Source organism: Arctopsyche grandis, chromosome 3, assembly GCF_051622035.1.
Source record: "Arctopsyche grandis isolate Sample6627 chromosome 3, ASM5162203v2, whole genome shotgun sequence".
NCBI classification, from domain to species: domain Eukaryota; kingdom Metazoa; phylum Arthropoda; class Insecta; order Trichoptera; family Hydropsychidae; genus Arctopsyche; species Arctopsyche grandis.
Genome location: NC_135357.1, coordinates 37,839,270 through 37,858,655, shown reverse-complemented (window position 1 = coordinate 37,858,655; position 19,386 = coordinate 37,839,270). Strand labels below are relative to the sequence as shown.

The following is a 19,386-nucleotide window of genomic DNA, read 5'->3' as shown; positions in this document are numbered from 1 at the left end:
ATAAATAAATAAAAATAAAAATAAATAGTGGAGTACCCTTATGGACCACTGATACAAGGGTGGGAAAGAGGTGGAAGCGCAACTTCCTATGGGTCAAAAGCTGTTAATAGAGATAAAAAGTGATTTTTTTTTATTTTTAAATTTAATTAAAATTAATATTTTATCTATTGATATTTCGTAAATAGATAAATAAAATGCCAATAATATGCCCAATGCCACCCTGAACGTCAAGTGACGATAAGGGACGATCACTTCCACGAATTTTTTTTCCTCACTCTTTTGTCTCTCTTCTGACTTTCCGTCTCTCTCTTCGATGGCTCGCTTTTAGGCAATACTTTTGTTAGAAATGACCATTCTAGGCATTATACTTCAATGCTTTTAACAAATAAAACCAGCTTCAACCGAAACTGAAAGAGTTTTTTCCATTGCTGGAAATTTTTTTACCAAATCTAAAAATAGGCTTTACATATTTTAGTATTCTTAAGAAGCTACTTTAAATTAGTTTACTTTTTCAATTACATTTTTTCCAGGTAATAGATGAATTATGTATTGTTTACTTTTTTTATATTTTGTAAAAATAAATTAATATTTTTTTTATTAATATAGTAAATTGAAAAAAAATGTTTTTTTACATGTGTCCCGGGATCCTGGGAATCCCAGGAACAATCTCGGGCTCCGTCCCGTGTCCCGGGAATTGAAAAAGTCCAGGAAATCAGAAACCCTAATATGTATGTATGTACATATACATATATACTCAGTGCCTCCACTCACGGAGTTGCCAAGCCATATCTTGTCAAAGGAAATATAGTAAATAGTACGGACTGCGTGAAATTATTTTTCAAAATTGGAAAAGAGGACATTCTGGGTATATTACTAAAAAGAGAGAGAACAAAAGAATTGTGCTAAAAAACAAAACATGTTCTCTTTTAAAGAGACCTATTGACAACCCTAAATGAAGCCAACCTGGCAACACTGAGCCTATATACATACATATTCACACTCGTATTTACACATACTGTTACACACACCAAGAGTACTTTCCCGCTTATCATTCTTTCCCATTCGCAAAACACGTAAAGCAACATTTTTACTTTATGCGTCCATATTTTATATAATCTATTGTTGTTAATTAAAATTGCATTCTTTCATTTTTATCCCCAAAAATGAGTAAGCGAAAGTGTTTGTTCACTGAAGAACTGCAAAAAAATGTTTTATACCGAAGCCAAATTCCAAATCGGTGGCAATATGCACACTTTGCAATTTAACAGTTTCGGTTGCAAAAAAAGGCAAATACGATTTGGAACAACAACATATGTATGTTATTTCGTCAAAAAAACATACAGGAATATACATATATTGGTGATGGCTCAAAAACTGTATGTGATTTCTTCAAAAATGTTGTCGCTTGGAGTCTGTCCACATCCCTCAACGTATTAAGCTGAAAATTTATATTTGTATTCTTTATGTACTAACATAGAACTGCTAAGGTTTTGGGCAGAATTCGTAAATCGGAAGTTGTATTTTTTTTTTAAAACAATATTTCATTATTTTATTTTGACCTTTTAAATTATTTTAAGCTTCTTGATATTTATTGTGATATAAAAATTAATTTTAAGATAAAATAAAAAAAAATCACCATATTTAATGAACCGGAATTGGGATTTTTTTACATTAGAACTTTTATTTTAGAGTTTTATGTAAAAAATTTCGCTTTCTTTTTTTTTTATCACATATTAAGTTTTGAAGAAAGGGCGCCAGAGGGGCGGTATGAAAATCCTAGTTACGGCACTGTGTACATTATGATTACATAAGCCTTATAAATATAATAATATTTCCTGTACTGGAGGAAATTTACGATAACCTTGTAAATAATGGTATTTTTGGTACCTTTAACCAGTGTTTCTCAATTACTTTCATGTCACGGCCCCCTAAATCTGAAGGAATTAATTCCCGGCCCCTAAAAAATATTTTTTCTAGTTAAAAAGTTTATTTGGCAGTGATTATTATAATTATAATACACATATTTATATTCAGCACAAAATTATAGGAACTTGCTTAAAAATTTTTAAATAAAAACTACCTATTCACACAGGAAATAATTTAATGCGATAGATGAGGTCACATGTTTTTACATAACAAATCGATATCGAATTCAATGTCATAAACTCGCAAAGCATCTTCCAAAGTCTCCGTGGAAAGAAATGACCTTTGCTTATTTTTTTAATTTAAGTAATGATGAAAATGCTGTTTCACATAGGTAAGTAGTCGCGGAAGGAATAAGAGTTACCAGGGCTTATTTTCCAATAACAGGATATTCTTGCTGTCGCCTTAACCAAAATTCTGAAATACTTTTTTCGTTAAATTCCACTTCAAGCAAATTATCTGATGTGATATCGATCAACTCTTCTTGGGCTGTCCACTTAATATGATCATATTTTAAGGACTTGGCAAATGGTGTTCTTATCCAATTATTCAAGTTTGAGAAATATTTTTTGAAAAATAGTATCAATTCGGCCATGTGGTCAAGTATAACATTTTTCACTGAAGTCGACGGTGATATTTCATTATTCATGATAAAATCATTCAAACACGAAAACATCTCCGTGCATCCTTGACTAATACCTTTTGATCACAAAGAAAGCTTTTGTTGGAAAGCTTGAAGTTTTATGTTCATTATCAAAATGTTGCTTTCTGAAGCGAAAGACTTTATCAAAAAAATCCGCCAAATAAGATGCAAAACACATCCACTTATCATCTAAAAATAAAGAAGCGAGATCTGGTTTTTTGTCGTGAAGAAAGAGATGAAGTTCGTCACTAAGTTCTACAACTCGTTTTAAAACCTTACCGCGAGATAGCCATCGTACTTCAGTATGATACAGTAAAACTCCGTGCACTGAATGCACAAAATGCTAAATAATCTTGTATTTAAAGCATTATTTTTTACAAAATTTACTATTGACCCAACTTCATTTAAAATTTTACTGAGTTTACAACATACATATATGTCAAAAAATTAGATGTTCTCTATGTATTATGCAGTGAATATGTTTCGCATCAGGCCATACCTTTTTTACTTCAGCTTTGAATCCCCATATTTTCCCAGTCATAGCTGCTGCAACGTCAGTACATATTCCAACACATTTTAACCATTCAATTTCGATCTCGGAAAATAACTCATATACTTTCTTAAATATATCTATTGCTTTTGTTGTTGATGAAAGTTCCCGACAGGAAAGAAAATCATATTGATATCTTACAAAAACCATTAACTGTGCGCAATTTTTAATATCAGTAGTTTCATCGAGCTGTATTGCAAAGAATTTGCTTTGTTTAATCCGAAATATTATTTGACTTTTAATATTATCTGCCATGCATTCAATTCTTCTTTTGATTGTATTATTTGAGCATGGAATTGACTTTAGTCGTTTTGCAATTTTATCTCCGTGAATGACAAAAAACGGGGAACGCCGCGAAGCGCGAACGCGAACACGTGAAACGCACACACTCACATTTCGACTCACACGCACGGTGTTCGCGGCCGTTTACGGCGCGAGTGTAGAGCCCGCTTAACGCACTTAAATATATACATTCCCTAAATATGTAATGTGGAAAAATATTCATAAATGAATATTTTTAATAATTTGTTTTCAAATGACAATGGAAACCCACTAATTGGTTCGGAGATGAATTAGGTGAAAGCTATAATGACCGATGCCTACAAATTAAGACAAAATATTCCCTTATGTGGTGAATTTGGGGGTCTATAGCGTCGATGGTTCTGGTACCAGAGTGTGGGATCGCCACTTTGTTCCAGATGTTTCCTTATTTTGCAAACAGCCGTATTACTTACCCCCTCTATTGTCGCGATTTTATGTTTATAAAACATCCCAGTTTTTATCAATGCCATTGTAACGTGGGGGTGAAGTGGGTGGCTTTGACTGAACAGGGAAAGACCAGCAGAGATGGGAGTCCAAAGGAAACAACAGTTCTCAGAGAAAGCTGTGTTCCGACTCGACTTCCGAAAGAAAGGGCGCTCCTTTTATAGCTGAGAAAGTAGCGGTATTTTCTCCCACTCCCCAGCATCCGAGGGCGGGGGTAGTTTCCTCCCACTCCTTTGGCTGCGGGGGCGTACGTTACACTATAATACTTGCATTTATTTATTTAAAAAGAATTGCTTTTCGACTAATCTAAAAAAAAATCTATTTAAGACTCACAAGCAATTTAAAACATAAATGAAAGCAATTTTTTTACAAATTAATCACCAACTTACCCTAAAAATATAGTAAAGCTGCAGCAAAAGAAAAAATCACGGTGTTGTTAACGAAATTGTAACGTGGGGGTGAAGTGGGTGGCTTTGACTGAACAGGGAAAGACCAGCAGAGATGGGAGTCCAAAGGAAACGACAGTTCTGAGAGAAAGCTGTGGTCCGACTCGACTTCCGAATGGATTGTGACTGCGTTTTATCGATAGTTTTCTCGGGTAGTGACACTCCTTTGACCTATCTATCTATCGTGTTATATCAGATCGATCTCTCGTTGATGTTGTAGTGCGGGCTGGCGGCTGCTCGCTCGTTGAACGTTTGTCAGGCTAGAACACTAAGCAAAATTAGTGCATCATCTGTGGGATACTGTCGGGGTTAGTGTGTTAGTGGGTGGTTAGCTGGTTTGGGACCGTTCGGTGGTGATTTGTTTAATTTAACTAAATGCTAATTTTAGCCTATACCCGTCTTCAAAATGTCGATGGGCCTTTGATTAAACGTGAGTTTGGTCTCACTGAGGGAGTTGATCAGGGGGTTGTCTATCTTGCCGAGAGACTTGAAGTAGTTCACGGCAAGTTTGTGTACGTGTTTGTCAATGAAGGTTAAATAAGCAACACAATTACTAAGTCGAAGTGTTGCCAAGGCAATAGAAATTTGTAGGGATGATTCGAAAATGCCTGTGTAACGTGGGGGTGAAGTGGGTGGCTTTGACTGAACAGGGAAAGACCAGCAGAGATGGGAGTCCAAAGGAAACGAAAGTTCTCACAGAAAGCTGTGGTCCGACTCGACTTCTGAAGGGAAAGGGCGCTCCTTTTATAGCTGAGAAAGTAGCGGTACTTTCTCCCACTCCCCAGCATCCGAGGGCGGGGGTAGTTTCCCCCCCACTCCTTCGGCTGCGGGGGCGTACGTTACAAAATAATAAAAAATCTTTTCAGAAACGCTCGTATATGCTTTACGTAATTCAGGAGCAAACTCATTTCTGTCATTTCACTTTTATTTTTGAAGACATTTTGAAGGATAGTGTTGTATTATTTTTTGCTGGTGAATAGAGTAGCAAATAAGGATGAGCTTACAAAAAAAACTAGTCCAAAAGATCTTATTGTGAATTATTTATAACCGTCACAAATGGGCGCGAACGCGGTTCAATCGGGTGGCGTAATATTCTGTCCTGGGACTGTATGTACATATATATAATTAATAAAAAGAGACATAAAGAATCGCGTGGTGGACAATGCACGTGTTTTGCAGCGTTGAGAGTCTGCGGGTGTCGCGAGTGCGCGAGCGTTGCGAGCGAACGCTACGGCGCATGCGCAACGCAAACGTCAAACTGCCACTGCCACTGCCACCGCCACCGCCACCGTTCAGTCTGCGGTCGGTCGCCGCGCTCTTCGCTCGCTCGACCGGGAGCCGCTGCCACGCCAAAGTGACCCGTCCGCTCCTTTCATTCTGCGGTAAGTCGGTCGGAAATTCCCTCGCAGACCCTCCCCTCCCCGCCCCCCCCTCACCTCGCTTCAGCTCGCCCTCCACAAACCCTCCCAACGAAAACCCCTCAATTGATTGCCCCTCCCTTCCCCCCCTCCCAACCTTGTCAACGATTACATCCTACTTTCCGATTTGTGCAATCAAATCGATAATGTTTTTTTTTCTTTTAGGTTTGCTCATTTCTTACCGTTTCTGAATGGTCGATATGACCGAATATATGGATATGTATTGTATTGTATTGTATCGTATTACGCGTTCCCATTCCCTTTTTGTTTAACCCTTACCCGGTCGTACCGTTTCAGTCAAAGCTTTCAGTTTCCAGCTCCTCGATACTCGTTCGCCATTTCGGCTGCTTCACGATCATCTTTGAAATGCTTTTTTTTTGTTTCAAGTGTACGTCTACTCTTTTCTATTCATCGAATGTTCTGATATATCAATAACGAGTGCATTTTCTGTTTTGGATTTTGAATCGTACAAATCGTATCGAACGTATGTATGTATATTGAATTGTACCCGAGTGTTTGACAGCTTTGATGAAAATGTCCAATTATGATTTTATGAATTTGCGTCGTCTAGTCGTCACTCTCCATCATTGCTTTACCCTCGGTAGTCTAATTTTAGCTGCACTGTTATATCCAGTGTAATTTGTATCAGAACTGACCTTATTTATACATCACAGAGCCGAGTTCACATTTGTTGTGATTCCCATTTAACTCCATGCATATCAACAATTTTAATTCATTTCATTGCCTCAGCTTTACTATGCATGTATTATGTCACTGACTACCCATTCATTCACATTTATTTTCTTTTTTTTGTTTTAATACACAATACAATAGTGTATGCCAAGCAAGTCATGTTTGCATGTGTGTGGGGACCCCAGGATGATTCCCACCACCTGTAATATAAATTATAATTGTATTTTACACTTCATGTATATACATATGTACATATGTTTGTATTCCGTTTTGAGTTTTTTGCTCGTCGTTTGATTTGTGTTTGTATTTGTATACATGCATAGTATGTATGTAATATTAGTAAATAAATGTAATTTTTGTATTCTATTTTAGACTATGAACTCCAGATTAGATCCAGTGTGATTTGTTAGTTCCCGGTGCGAGATGGCTAACTCTACAATCAGACATATATCTACTGAACCGGCTTATCTCTCCAACAAAGGTAGATTGATATGTATTTGCCGTCTTTATCTTATCTCGTCGCTATTTACGAGCGTGTAATATATATTATACATATATATATATGTATGTTAGTTTTGATCATAAGATGAGAAAAGTATTAGTGTGTGCCTTTGATGGAAGGAGTGTGTAGTGGACCTTGCCTCGGCACCTGAATCGCTATTAAATTATGCTCCGAAGGTGACTTACAATTAACACGATCACATTATTCGTTTGCGCATTTATGAGATTGTTCGTGTACTATTTTCGGTCGACTTAAATTAACGAAATTGGTGGAGTGCATGTTTATTCATGACAAACCGTAACAACCAGATCCAGATGCTCGGTGTGGAGAGTGGCTCTCCTTGACTTCTGCTCGACCTTCTAACTTGTGGGCCATTAATTGTAGACACATGTTCTCGAGCAGTACATATAAATATGATCGTCTTTCGTTCACATCTAATGGTTTAAATGGACATACTAGGAGAAAGAGTACATGTGTATGTATGTAGATTCGTTGGCAAAACGTGCACGTATTCGCGTCAACCGTGTGTAAATTGCTTCAACACGCTTCAATTATTGTTTTGGACAGGGCAGAAAAATTTACATACATGTATAATATCATATTCTGCCGCGTGTATGAAGAGCGTGGAATTGTCCATGTGGATTTTCGAAATGGTTTTACTAGAAAAGAAAGAAGTTCGTTCGGTTACGATGTTTGATCCCATTTTATATTGTATTCGATGAAATTGCGATGCGTGCAAAAGCTAGTTTTAATTGTAAATTTCCCAAGCGTGAAATGCACATAACAACACTCGAAGATGTACATACATACACACAAACGTGTAAAGAGGCTTTATCGAGTAACAGTTGGATTAGTACATGCAGAGATGTAATTGGATTAGCGTTGAAGCGATGCAGCAGCTGAAAGTATTCAAGGAAATTGAATGAAAAGTGGCAAAGGTAGGTCAGTGACAGATTGTTGACCTCCTCAGCATATGGAAATCGATCGGCCCACCCGTCATTAATCTTCGCTTGGGCTTGGGAAGGCCGTTTCGACGAGATGACGATGACGATGACGCGATGTGGGTCGGTGACGTCATGCGAAAACTATCGTCTGCGAATCGCGAATGTCTTGGCCGCGTAATGGAGCGAGCGCGTGCGTGCGTGCGTGTTTACAACAAGCGTTTATTAGGTTCCTAATATACACCCACCTAGTTGGGGCACGAGTGCATATGAATATGCATATATGTAGTACGTACATATTATCTTAAGCCATGTGGCTGTTTGGCACTCGACCCAAAACCACAACAAAGTCTCAGTCGTCTCACCTATTGGTATATTCTCTCAGCCATGTCAGGATACCCGCCCGCCGCACTCACTTTGACGGCTCCCGGGCTATTTTTATTTTCGCTCTTGGCATTCCGAAAATTGTCCATCAGCATCTCTGCCAAAAAATAGAAAACAGTGTATGCCTCATCGTTTCCACTGTGTTATGATAGTTTTGCGATCAAACGCGACTAAGCATGCTGTACACTCCTCAAAAGATAACCCAATGGATGGGCTGGTCGACCACCGGAACAGGTACCACTCTCTATCTCTCTCACACATATACACGTTCCCTCTCTCGACTGAATTTTCTCACTTTTGAATGAATGGTAGACGTCGTGTAGATTTTCCCGCACCAGTTTTCCTCTGCAGATCTTTGTGTTGTTTTGCTTTCAGACACTTTACACAACATCGCCAGCTCATTATCACGGATGAGACATACTGGTAATGAGGGTCGCTAATGTTCAGAAGAGGCTCTTCTGGCAAAATGCGAGGTCACCAACTTTAATATTGCAAATTCAAAAGATTGCTTTTCAGTTGTAGATTTTTTACTTTTCTAGTCATTTTCCTATTACGATTATGTCGTTATTCGTATATATTTATTTTTTTAGAGCTATGTAGCTTCTGCTGACATGGACTTTGACTTTGAAAATCGCCATAATTTCTTATTGTCCATCAACAATTGTCAATTATCGCTAGTCGTATGTAATTAAAAAATAAATAAATCATTCGACCTTCGATGGATATGTGCAATCTGTCCTCTTCATTGTGTATCGTAATATACTTGGAGGATATCAATTTGTCATCATCACTCATTTATCAAAAATTGAATTGAATTGTATGTAGTTACATATGTAGTGGGCTTGCAATTTGTCACTGTGAACGTTTAAACATGTACATGTATTTAGTATAATATGTAGTGATAATAATTGGTATTGTTTCACCAAACTTACATAGACTTCATACGACGAATGTGGATATATTCCAGGTGAGGGGGGCAAGAAGACAAGAGGTGTTCGGGTGATTGCCACTGCGAAAGGATCCGATTCTGACAACAGTGGAGAAACCAACAGCCTGTCTGCCGAAAGCGGCGATCTGCGTCCCGCTCTGCCACTTCCCACTGCATCACAACGCAAACATAGAAATAATCGGTGCAATAGCTCGTTGTTTCCTCATAAGTTTGATTATTAAATATATTTTTGCACGGTTGAATTGACCGATTATCACTCGAATACCCTACATGTTATGTAAATTATTTTATTGCGTTCATTTCAGAAGACGCGGTTCAGAATGGGAAGTATTAGAAGGCCTCAAAGATGGACAAAGATTCGACAGACGACCTGAAGTATTCAACGGCTTCCTCCACAAGAAACGAAAATGGCCATTGAAGGGATGGCACAAAGTGCGTACTACCAATTACATAGCAGCTAGTATTACCCATATGTATTGTTGATTCCTGTTCTTGGTTCTCACAAATTGCGTGCCATTAATTTCAGCGATACTTCGTCGTAGACGCTGGCATCTTAGTGTATGCGCGCAGCCCTTCGGATATATCGAGAGGTCGATTGCACGGCTCAGTCGACATAGGACTCTCGGTCATATCTGCAAAAGCTCGTCGTCGCCGAATCGACATAGACGCTGAAGAATTCATATACCACTTGAGAGCTAAGACGCCAGAATGCTTCCACGCTTGGGTCACCATGCTCAAAGCCCACAGGTGTGTTTTTTAAAATCACTTTTGATAAAACTACATACATACATGTGTATAAAACCAAAATACCAAATCAAATATCATTTGAATTGAATCTCTCCAGGCTGTATCGCCAACACTTCTTGACTTTCGGCGCCCGAGAACCCACCGTCGTACAAGTGGTGCAAGATGAGGATGTCAGACGTCAAAGTTGGTTCCTTAACGGTTAAGTAGTGGTTTTTGCTTTGTCTTTTATTTTTAAGCACTGCAAGCAATGCGATCTGTGAGCATGTGAGCATATCTTCATATCGTAATACAGCATGTTGTGTGATTCAAATTCGATCAAAATTACCTGCTGTCTCGTTCTCGTGAAATATTATAATAATACATATGTACATACGACTACAATAATATATGTACATATTATACAACTTTATCCAGGATACGAACCCTTCACATACATACATGTTGAATGTGAGTACATAAATCGACCAGTGTGACCAATATATGTACATAGACACATACATACATATGTACACTATTTGAATTTAACACGTATTTTGAAACAATCTTTAGGCTGAAGTATGGTTTGTAATTTGCATACGCATGTGTAGTCAAACTCGGAACACATGCATACATGTCCAGTAAACGCATGCAAACCCACATTGCAATCAATTGATCAATCTATGTATTGAATTTTTTGTCACACTTATCGGCACGTTATATATTATTTTGTTGTTGATTAGGTCTCCTAGTTGTGTATTTTTAGAATATGTTTTCCGAAGCTTTGTTGCATTCCTTCTATAACATATGTGTATTTTCAAATTTAATCCAGGGCTCGGACAAGAGCGGGAAAATTCTACTTTGTCTCGTCCTAGGGGTTCCCTTGTGAATACCACATCTGGTGGTCGACTCGCCTCTTGGATAATCGGTGACTTGACTTTTTATCTCGCTCGGATCCCAACACATTAGTGACCCCCACATTGTTATTGTTTTTTTTTTTTTGTTTTTTTTTGTAGATTCTGGAGTTTCTTTAGAAGGAGCTGCTAAAGAATTGGGTCAAGCGCAACTTACTCTGCAACAACTTAGTCAACTGCTGGCTATCTTGGAGGCTGCTGGTGGCTCTCAAGACGGAGATGTACGCACACATTCACATAATAAATATTTATTTCGTGTAAAAACCGCTATACATACATCATTTTTTATAAAACTTCACAAAACACATTATACTACATATGTATGTATACATACATACATACACTGTTCTGATTGATTACATATACGTAGTACATACATAAGTCTTCACAGCGTCGACGAAAAGACACAAATATGTACATATATATGTAACTGTATTTATTTTGTATGTGTGTAAATAGATCAATTTGGAAGGTTCATCACCCAGTGTAAAGAAAGATCGTAAAAAATTTGGTTTGCGGAAGAAGAAATCTGGTTCTTCCAAGGGGGGTTCTGTTGATTTGGGTGCTTCGGGCTTAAGGGTAGACACAGAACCCCAAGGAGCCCTTAGCTTGACGGTGCGTATCAATAATTTTGTAATATATATATATATATATATATATATATATAATATTTTCCGTGATGCAATTGAAAATGTTGAAAAATATTGTTTCCAGTCGCTCTCGTTGGGTGCACCTCCGTCTCCCCAAGGCACTTTATCGGCATCGGCACACTCATTAGCCGCTCCATCTGCATCGCTTCCTCTAAGTAAGTTCATTCTGTCATGGTTCTATTACAAAAATCAACATGAATAATTCTTAATTAAGTAAAAACATACATACATACATACATATGTATGTGTGTGTGTAATTGAAATTCAACTTGCAAATTAAAACGTTGTGTGCAATGACGATGATAATCCACTGTGTTTGTTTAGTTATTTGTATATCTATCTTTTTTATTTATTTTCTTCCAGTCTTTCTTTCCACATATATGGCATCTACTCTTCTCCGTAAGGCACAATATATCTTTTGCACAATCCCCGTTTTGATTTGGTTTTTGTTCTCTCCCTTTTTACGACTAGCTACATACGTACATACATGTATATGTATATTTTCCATTCTGTTCATTTGTTGTGGATTACCATTAAAATTAAGACTTTTCACATATTGCCTATAGGTAGATATTTTCGTTGTACTTGGATTATACTTGTATGTTGGTTATTAGTGTTATCGCATACACAATACATCTAGTGGCATTTACATACACATATTATACTAGATTATTGTATGCATGGTGGCTGTCAAACACTAAATTTCTGAACCAACACCAGTTTTAATCGGTTCCAACTTTGACTTTTAAGAGTTTGATATCCACCATTTGCGTTTTCGTTTTTTCAATATTAGATATTGTGTTGTGTTATTTCATTTCTAAATTTTTCGCTCCTACTCAAATATATGTAATACATATGTACATCTAGTACATGTTTTTTTTTTTTTCTATTTTAAATTACGGCTATTCAACGCTTAACACATAGAAAATAAAAAAGGCTGTGAAGCGAAGGTTTTCAAACAATTTTCTTAAACTTGTCAATTTTCTTTTTATAATTTTTCTGAAGCCAGTGCTCCAGTTATGCATCCATACTTATGTACATCATATGTATGTAATAAACATTAAACACACACCTTAGAAATTACATATATGTAGGTATATGCTGTTCCGCAATTATATTTATCATATAGTCTAGACTTACATAGACTACTCAGTTGTGCAGAATATTCATAATCAAGATATGTATATGTACATACATACATAGATAATTTTTGTGTTAAAATGTGTTAAAAATTGCACGTTTGTTGAATAACAATGTGAATTTGTAGCGGCTGCTCGTCCCCAATCGTTGCCGGGACCGGAACATCTCACAGGTCCATCCGGTCCAATGGGTATCACACCAGACCAACATGCCCGCGAAGATTTCACCATTTTGGCCAAAGATAGTAAGATCCTTGCATTGTACATTACTTGACACTTTATTTACATATTCCTACTTATTCACGATTATTTATGACCAAATTCCAGTAACTGCAACATTGAAAGGTATTCTTACAACCTTGGCGACAGAAAGAGACCGCTTAAAAGTGATCATCGATCTGGAACCCTCCAGTTCGGTAGCAAACGCACAGTCGACAGCTGGTTCCAGCAACACCATGGTGGCTACCTTGCGCTCCAATCTTAATTCAGCATTGCAGCAAAATGCAGGTACAAATTCACACACCTGGGATATTCTGCTTTTTTTAATACAAATGTGTATTCTCAAATACAAGTCCAGTTTTTATTTTTCTTATGTTTAAAAATGCATGCCCTACTTAAAATATCTTTTTCTTTTGTATGTTTATAGCTTGATATAAATACATATGTATGTATAATTTTAATTTAACATATGTATGTATAATCAGACACTTGAAAAAAATCACCTTATTAACACTTTACAGTCGGCTATTTGTGCGTGAAAATTGTATTCATTCAAAACAAAAAAATTATGTTATTCTTCAGAATTAGTGTACATATGTTCACTCAATTACAATTATATGTACAAGTATGTTCATATGAGTATGTACGTTTGTAATAACAACGCAAGTTGACTCTTTGGAATGCGACCTGGTCGCATGGGAACATGCTTTCACTTGTCTGTGACCCTGTTGGTTCATTCTGAACTCTTTAGTGTTTCAGATGTTATTCTTCGAAATTTAAATTGTGTGCAAAGAAATATATATACATATATTTTACTCGACCGAAACTTACACTTTTGAACCGATGAACCTTATAACTTTTGAAACAATATAATGTAATAACAGATATGTACATACATTTTCGTATATGTTTTTATCTCTCTTTGGCACGTTTTTTAACTGAAAAGTTAAAATTTAATTTTCAATTTGAACGATTTTAATTGTAACATTTTTTGAGTATGTACTGTAATCTAATTTGACAGCTATTATACACACATATGTACATATGCATATTACGCTTTTTCACCGTCACTTTCTTGTACGTCTTCTTGGCTGCACCATTCAGGGGCCTACTTCTTTGATCGTCATTCTTGTTGCCGTCGTATATACATATATGTATGTATGTATGTATGCACTATGTACACATGTGTGGTCAACCTTTCACTCACTCCTTCACAAGCATGTATTATTATGGTTTTGTATGCTTTCCCCGATCTATAGATCTTACCCGTGTACGTCCATTCATTCGTGAATATTAAATGCACTGAAAACAATTTGGTAACGATGGTTTTGGAAATTTATAACTGTGTGGACAGTGACCTGTTTTTTGTTGTTGTTTTGTTTGTTTTTTATATTGTAATGCATTTTGTCTGTGCATGTGTAGCGAGTAGTGGTTTTAGTGATTGTTCAATGCTGTTCATTTATTCAGTTGGTTCACCCTCCGAACTTGCAGAGCTGAAGAGCCGGCTAGCGAGGATCCACGACGCTTCCGATATTGCTGAAATATCTTCCGCCGGCCCGCCTTCGGAAATAGTAATTTGGTTTTTTTTAGCATTGTACGGTATTATAATCAGTTTCCTTTCAAGTTTATTTTATCTAGTTATGAATGTTTTATTTTACTAAGGCCGTTCGACCCTTTCACACATCACACAGCTACAGTTCATCGTGTGTATCTGCATCGGAATTTTTCGACGCCGAAGATCTTCTATCTCTTGATGGTCAAACGGAAGCAGGAGAAATCGCGGTTGGTTTTGGACAACTTTGACGTTTCATCGTATGTACGTACATACAAATGTGTATTACGATTTTTTTTATTTTGATTTTAGAGTGGGGTAATTGAACTCGAAGGCGATACTTCATCGGAAGCAGGAAGTTTAACCAGTGAAGAGGGCTCCGTCAGTTCTGACAATTCAGAACCACCGACTGATATCAGTCGTTAGTTAATATTGTTTTAATAATTTCGATATTGTATATGTACATATAATATTTATTATTTGTTTATTTATCTAACAAGTTTCATCCTTAGCGTTGCGTGAGCTTTCAGTGCCAAGTGCAGGTGGACAGGGCTTGACGGGTCGTCGAACACGGTTACCCGCTACTCGACCTGACACTGAAGGCTTAAGTTTGTGGAATCTGTTGTGCAAGAATATAGGAAAAGATCTCAGTCAAGTTTCAATGCCTGTTACCATCAACGAACCACTAAACATGCTACAGGTTTGTCCCTTCTCTCGTCATTCGCAGTTGTGATGTAGCGTACACACACATTACAACTGTGGAGTTGATATGTTGCAGCGTTTGTGTGAAGAATTGGAATATAGCGAATTGTTGGAAGTGGCTGCGGCTGCTCCCGATCCCGTGGAACGAATGACACTGGTAGCCGCCTTTGCCGTGTCAGCGTACGGTCCCACGAGACATCGCGCTGCCAGCAAACCATTCAATCCGTTACTCGGGGAGACTTACGAATGCGTGAGAGAAGATAGAGGCTTCCGTTTCCTTGCCGAACAAGTGGGCATCTGTCGAAATCAACTGTGATAAAGGAACTCGGGTAATTTTAATATTACACGCTACTTTTTCAGGTGTCTCATCATCCTCCCGTCAGCGCTTGCTATGCAGAGTCGAAAGGTTTTCAATTTTGGCAAGAGGCGCGTATTCGCACAAAGTTTTGGGGAAAGTCTATGGAGTTCCAACCAGCTAGCACAGTTCATTTGACGCTCACACCTACAAACGATCACTATGTATGGAATAAGGTATAGATTTGTCTATTTTCTGCGTTGATATGTCATTTGTTCAGAAAAATGTGTACATACATACATATGTTGTTTGTTCACGACTCGATCGATAGGTTACAACTTGTGTGCATAATCTTTTCGGTGGGCAACGTTGGGTCGATCAGTACGGTGAATTGAAAATAACAAATGAAGCCCTTGTCTGCAAACTCACCTTTGTAAAGGTACAGAACTTCATAAATAAGTACAATTAATGATACTTACATATGTATGTATGTATGTATAATATATGTATGTGTGTTTAGGCGAGCTATTGGTCGGCAAAACGACATGAAGTCCACGGTAGTATAACAACGTCAGATGGAAAAGTCCTTCGCAAACTATTCGGCCGTTGGTCTGAAGCCCTGTTTTGTGGCCATCCACCAGCTGCCAAATGTATTTGGCGTCCAGGTATCGACACTTTCTCTACGATTCCCTTTCCACTCGCATTTGCTTACATATATGTACATACATATATCATCGGTACGTATTCATTTTTATAAATTTCCTTTAGGTACGATGCCCGAAGATTTTGAATTATATTATGGATTTACTAGTTTTGCTATGGAACTAAACGAATTAGACCCGGAACTAGCGAAAGTTTTGCCGTGTACCGATACAAGATTTAGGTTGGTACCTATACAATAGTAAAATAAATACACATATGTAGTTGAATCAATTGTACGCGATTTCATGTAACTGAATACACTCGTTTCCATTTGTATTTCCACTGTACAGGCCGGATCAAAGAGCCTTAGAACAGGGAAACATTGACACGGCAGAAACACTGAAATTACAATTAGAGCAGGCACAAAGAGAAAGGAGAAAAAAGATGGAAGAAGATAATGTCAAATATGTTCCAAAATGGTTCAGGTATTGTTTCACTCGTGTATGTACATATTTCGCTTAAACTAGTTGCAAACTATGCAAATTATTCACATAAGTAAACATTACAGTAAAAGTGTTACGGAAAATGGAGACGAATATTGGCAATACAGTGGTAAATATTGGGAGACGAGACGTAGTCCCGGTTTTAACAGCGTCCACATGGATCGTCTTTGGTGACTATTAATGCTCTTTTATTGGTAATATTATTGCTATAATTATATCCTATCAACATCTACATATGTAAATATATACAATATGTTGACGGGTTTATACATTTTCAGGCTGTGAAATGGGCAGTGCATCCACATTTGACCATTGTCAATTCTTCCGAGGAGTTGAGACAAAATGTTCTCGCTCACATTTGATCAACTTAAGTATTATATTTATTAAAAAAATCCCAAATATTCGTGTTTGACGGCATGTTTTTTTTTTTTTTTATAAAATGGCTTACATTTTTTTAACCACGTTTTTAGATAGGGTTTTTAATAAATTATATATATATATATATATATATATATATATATATATATATATATATATATATATATATATATATATATATATGTAATATAATGTCATACATACATACATTGTATGTATGTGTTATAATTGCGAAGCATCGTCAATGAACTATGCTATTAATAATTCACGTAAGTCATAATCGTCGTACGTGCTGAAAGGCTTAAATTTTTCCACATTTCGCTTTTTCATGATTGTGATATTAGGATTGTTCTTTATTATTGTTAGATTACTTTGTATTGATGTGTGTAGTTTTCCAAAAAGAGTTTCCCATCCTAATTCTAATTCGTATATTATTTTATTATTTCAATATTTGTTCACATATATTTTCGTATGAAAATTAACATGCATATGTATTTATCGCGTATTTTCCATATTGTCAATTTTGAAATACAATGTACTTGGCTGAAATGCAACAATTAAATAAACACATGTGCATCTACATATATATATATATATATATATATATATATATATATATATATATATATATATATATATATATATATATATATATATATATATATATATAATATAAAAATAATGAAAATGTTACAATTGCCTTGTTTAAATACTAAATGTTATAAGCATTAGTGTTGTCTAGTTAGCATCAAATACATAGGTGTTGTTGATTTATTACAAAATTATTACATCATATGTATTCATTGATCGTGTAGTAATCAATCTTGTAATCTTTGCTGGTAGTCCAAGACGCGCACAATTAAGGTTTATTTATCTGATCAGTTGGAATGAATTCTTTAAAAGTGCATCAAAAGCCTTTATTGTCTAGTCAATTTGTTATAACTGATATTTTTGTAGAACTCGGCCTATATACCTACTTATATGTATATGTATGTACATTCAAATGAAATAACTTCATAATTTGTCCACCTGTTGGGCTACATATGTATGTACATGTAGACAGGCACATGGGACAATCTCAAACAAGTGTCAAGTTTATTCCAAATAAATTTCAAGCAAATGTAGCTTGGTGTTGAAATAATTGCATTGATGCGAAATATTTGTAATAACTAATAGAGTAGGTTACGTGTAACAATGTCACATTATTATAATAAAAAAATATATATACATACATATATATATAATATATACGTATATGTATATTATAGTATATGTACATATGTATATGAGTGCCTAAAATTAATTATTTTTAAAGCAAAAACTTATGAAATTAATTTTTATTTAAAAATGTTGCTTGCACTCTAGACCTCCTAAATATTTAAAATTATTTTAATTTTCAATAAATGACTATTAAAAATACTTTGTTGAATTTGATCTTAGGTGATTATCTTAGGCATTCCTTAGATTTATGTTCAATCGTTTTCTTAATTCCTCTCAGTATGTTTAACAATAGTGTGCTTTGTTTGCCTTCAGCACCTTGAAATTTGTCTCGTAGTTAAAATTCAATCTTTTACATAATTAAAATATTATATAAAACATTTACATCAATAAAAATCTAAGGTGTGCATCTTCAATTTATAGCGTCACAACGACACAAGTCTTGCATCTCTGAGTGGGTTAATTAAGGCTAAATGCTGTGATTGTATTCCAATGTAATTGGAAATCGCGATCTACTTAGATAAATACATATATACATATATGATTTATAAATATTTTATTTTCCTTTATAAAAAGTATTACAAAAGGCTATATAGAATTTTATAAAAATATATATTATATATTAATATTACCATTGTTTCCGCATACAACTTCATAATGTATGGTTCGGTTGTGATGTTTAATTATATTAAAGAAATTGAAAAAGTTATCAATAATACATTTATAATAAACATATACTATTATGTACATATTACCATTATTATTATTATTATTATTAAAAATTATATATTATGTTAACAGCAATCGTTTTATTTACCGTCAACCATTAGGTTAGGTTGGAATCTTACATGAAAAAAAAGTCGAATTGAAATAAAACATCGGTCTGATTGGGGATATTTAATTTTATTTAGGTGAGATTAAAGAGATGAATTTTGTGAGATGAACCTGTGACCTGACAGACGCCTCACAGACACAGCAGTCTTACAAATAAAATACAACTATAAATAAATTACCAATCATTCTTCTCATTCAAATAGTCCTGTGTTGATTTTAAAGTTAATCAATCGAAAAAATACAAATATACAACTTAGTTTAAATGTAAAATAATATTTAAACCATCATACATACATATGTATGTATGTTCATATTTGAATAGTAGTTTATAGTGATTTCCAAAAGTTTGTCCAATTGTTGCTACAAAAGAACGCCAATGTTTCATCCGATCCATAACATCATA

At 35.7% G+C, this 19,386-nt stretch overlaps 1 protein-coding gene across 3 annotated transcripts; it reads left to right on the top strand.

Moving 5' to 3' along the window:
* The first annotated feature begins 5,524 nt into the window (after positions 1-5,524).
* On the top strand, positions 5,525-16,980 carry LOC143909377 (oxysterol-binding protein-related protein 6-like). Of its 3 annotated transcripts, none has more exons than XM_077427326.1 (24): positions 5,525-5,709; positions 6,811-6,919; positions 9,233-9,395; positions 9,520-9,646; positions 9,741-9,961; positions 10,059-10,159; positions 10,770-10,865; positions 10,954-11,072; positions 11,311-11,466; positions 11,566-11,656; positions 12,769-12,885; positions 12,968-13,147; positions 14,327-14,430; positions 14,522-14,641; positions 14,724-14,832; positions 14,924-15,111; positions 15,190-15,402; positions 15,474-15,644; positions 15,740-15,847; positions 15,929-16,073; positions 16,177-16,291; positions 16,401-16,535; positions 16,619-16,747; positions 16,832-16,969. In XM_077427326.1, the coding sequence occupies exons 2-23, from the start codon at positions 6,862-6,864 to the stop codon at positions 16,725-16,727; spliced, it is 2,946 nt and encodes a 981-aa protein (XP_077283452.1). In that variant the 5' UTR covers positions 5,525-5,709; positions 6,811-6,861; the 3' UTR covers positions 16,728-16,747; positions 16,832-16,969. The 3 variants fall into 3 exon arrangements, with proteins under 3 accessions (XP_077283452.1, XP_077283451.1, XP_077283453.1); XM_077427325.1 differs by having other exon boundaries at positions 9,233-9,422; positions 16,832-16,945; XM_077427327.1 differs by having other exon boundaries at positions 5,622-5,709; positions 9,523-9,646; positions 16,832-16,980.
* The last annotated feature ends 2,406 nt before the right edge of the window (positions 16,981-19,386 follow it).

What these genes read in the sequence shown, in the direction of transcription:
- LOC143909377 (XM_077427325.1), top strand. Translation starts at nt 6,862, where the DNA reads ATGGCTAACTCTACAATCAGACATATATCTACTGAACCGGCTTATCTC. An exon ending in TCAAAGTTGGTTCCTTAACG is followed by an intron (nt 10,160 to 10,769) that starts GTTAAGTAGTGG and finishes AATTTAATCCAG; the next exon opens with GGCTCGGACAAGAGCGGGAA. An exon ending in TCCGTTTCCTTGCCGAACAA is followed by an intron (nt 15,403 to 15,473) that starts GTGGGCATCTGT and finishes CTACTTTTTCAG; the next exon opens with GTGTCTCATCATCCTCCCGT.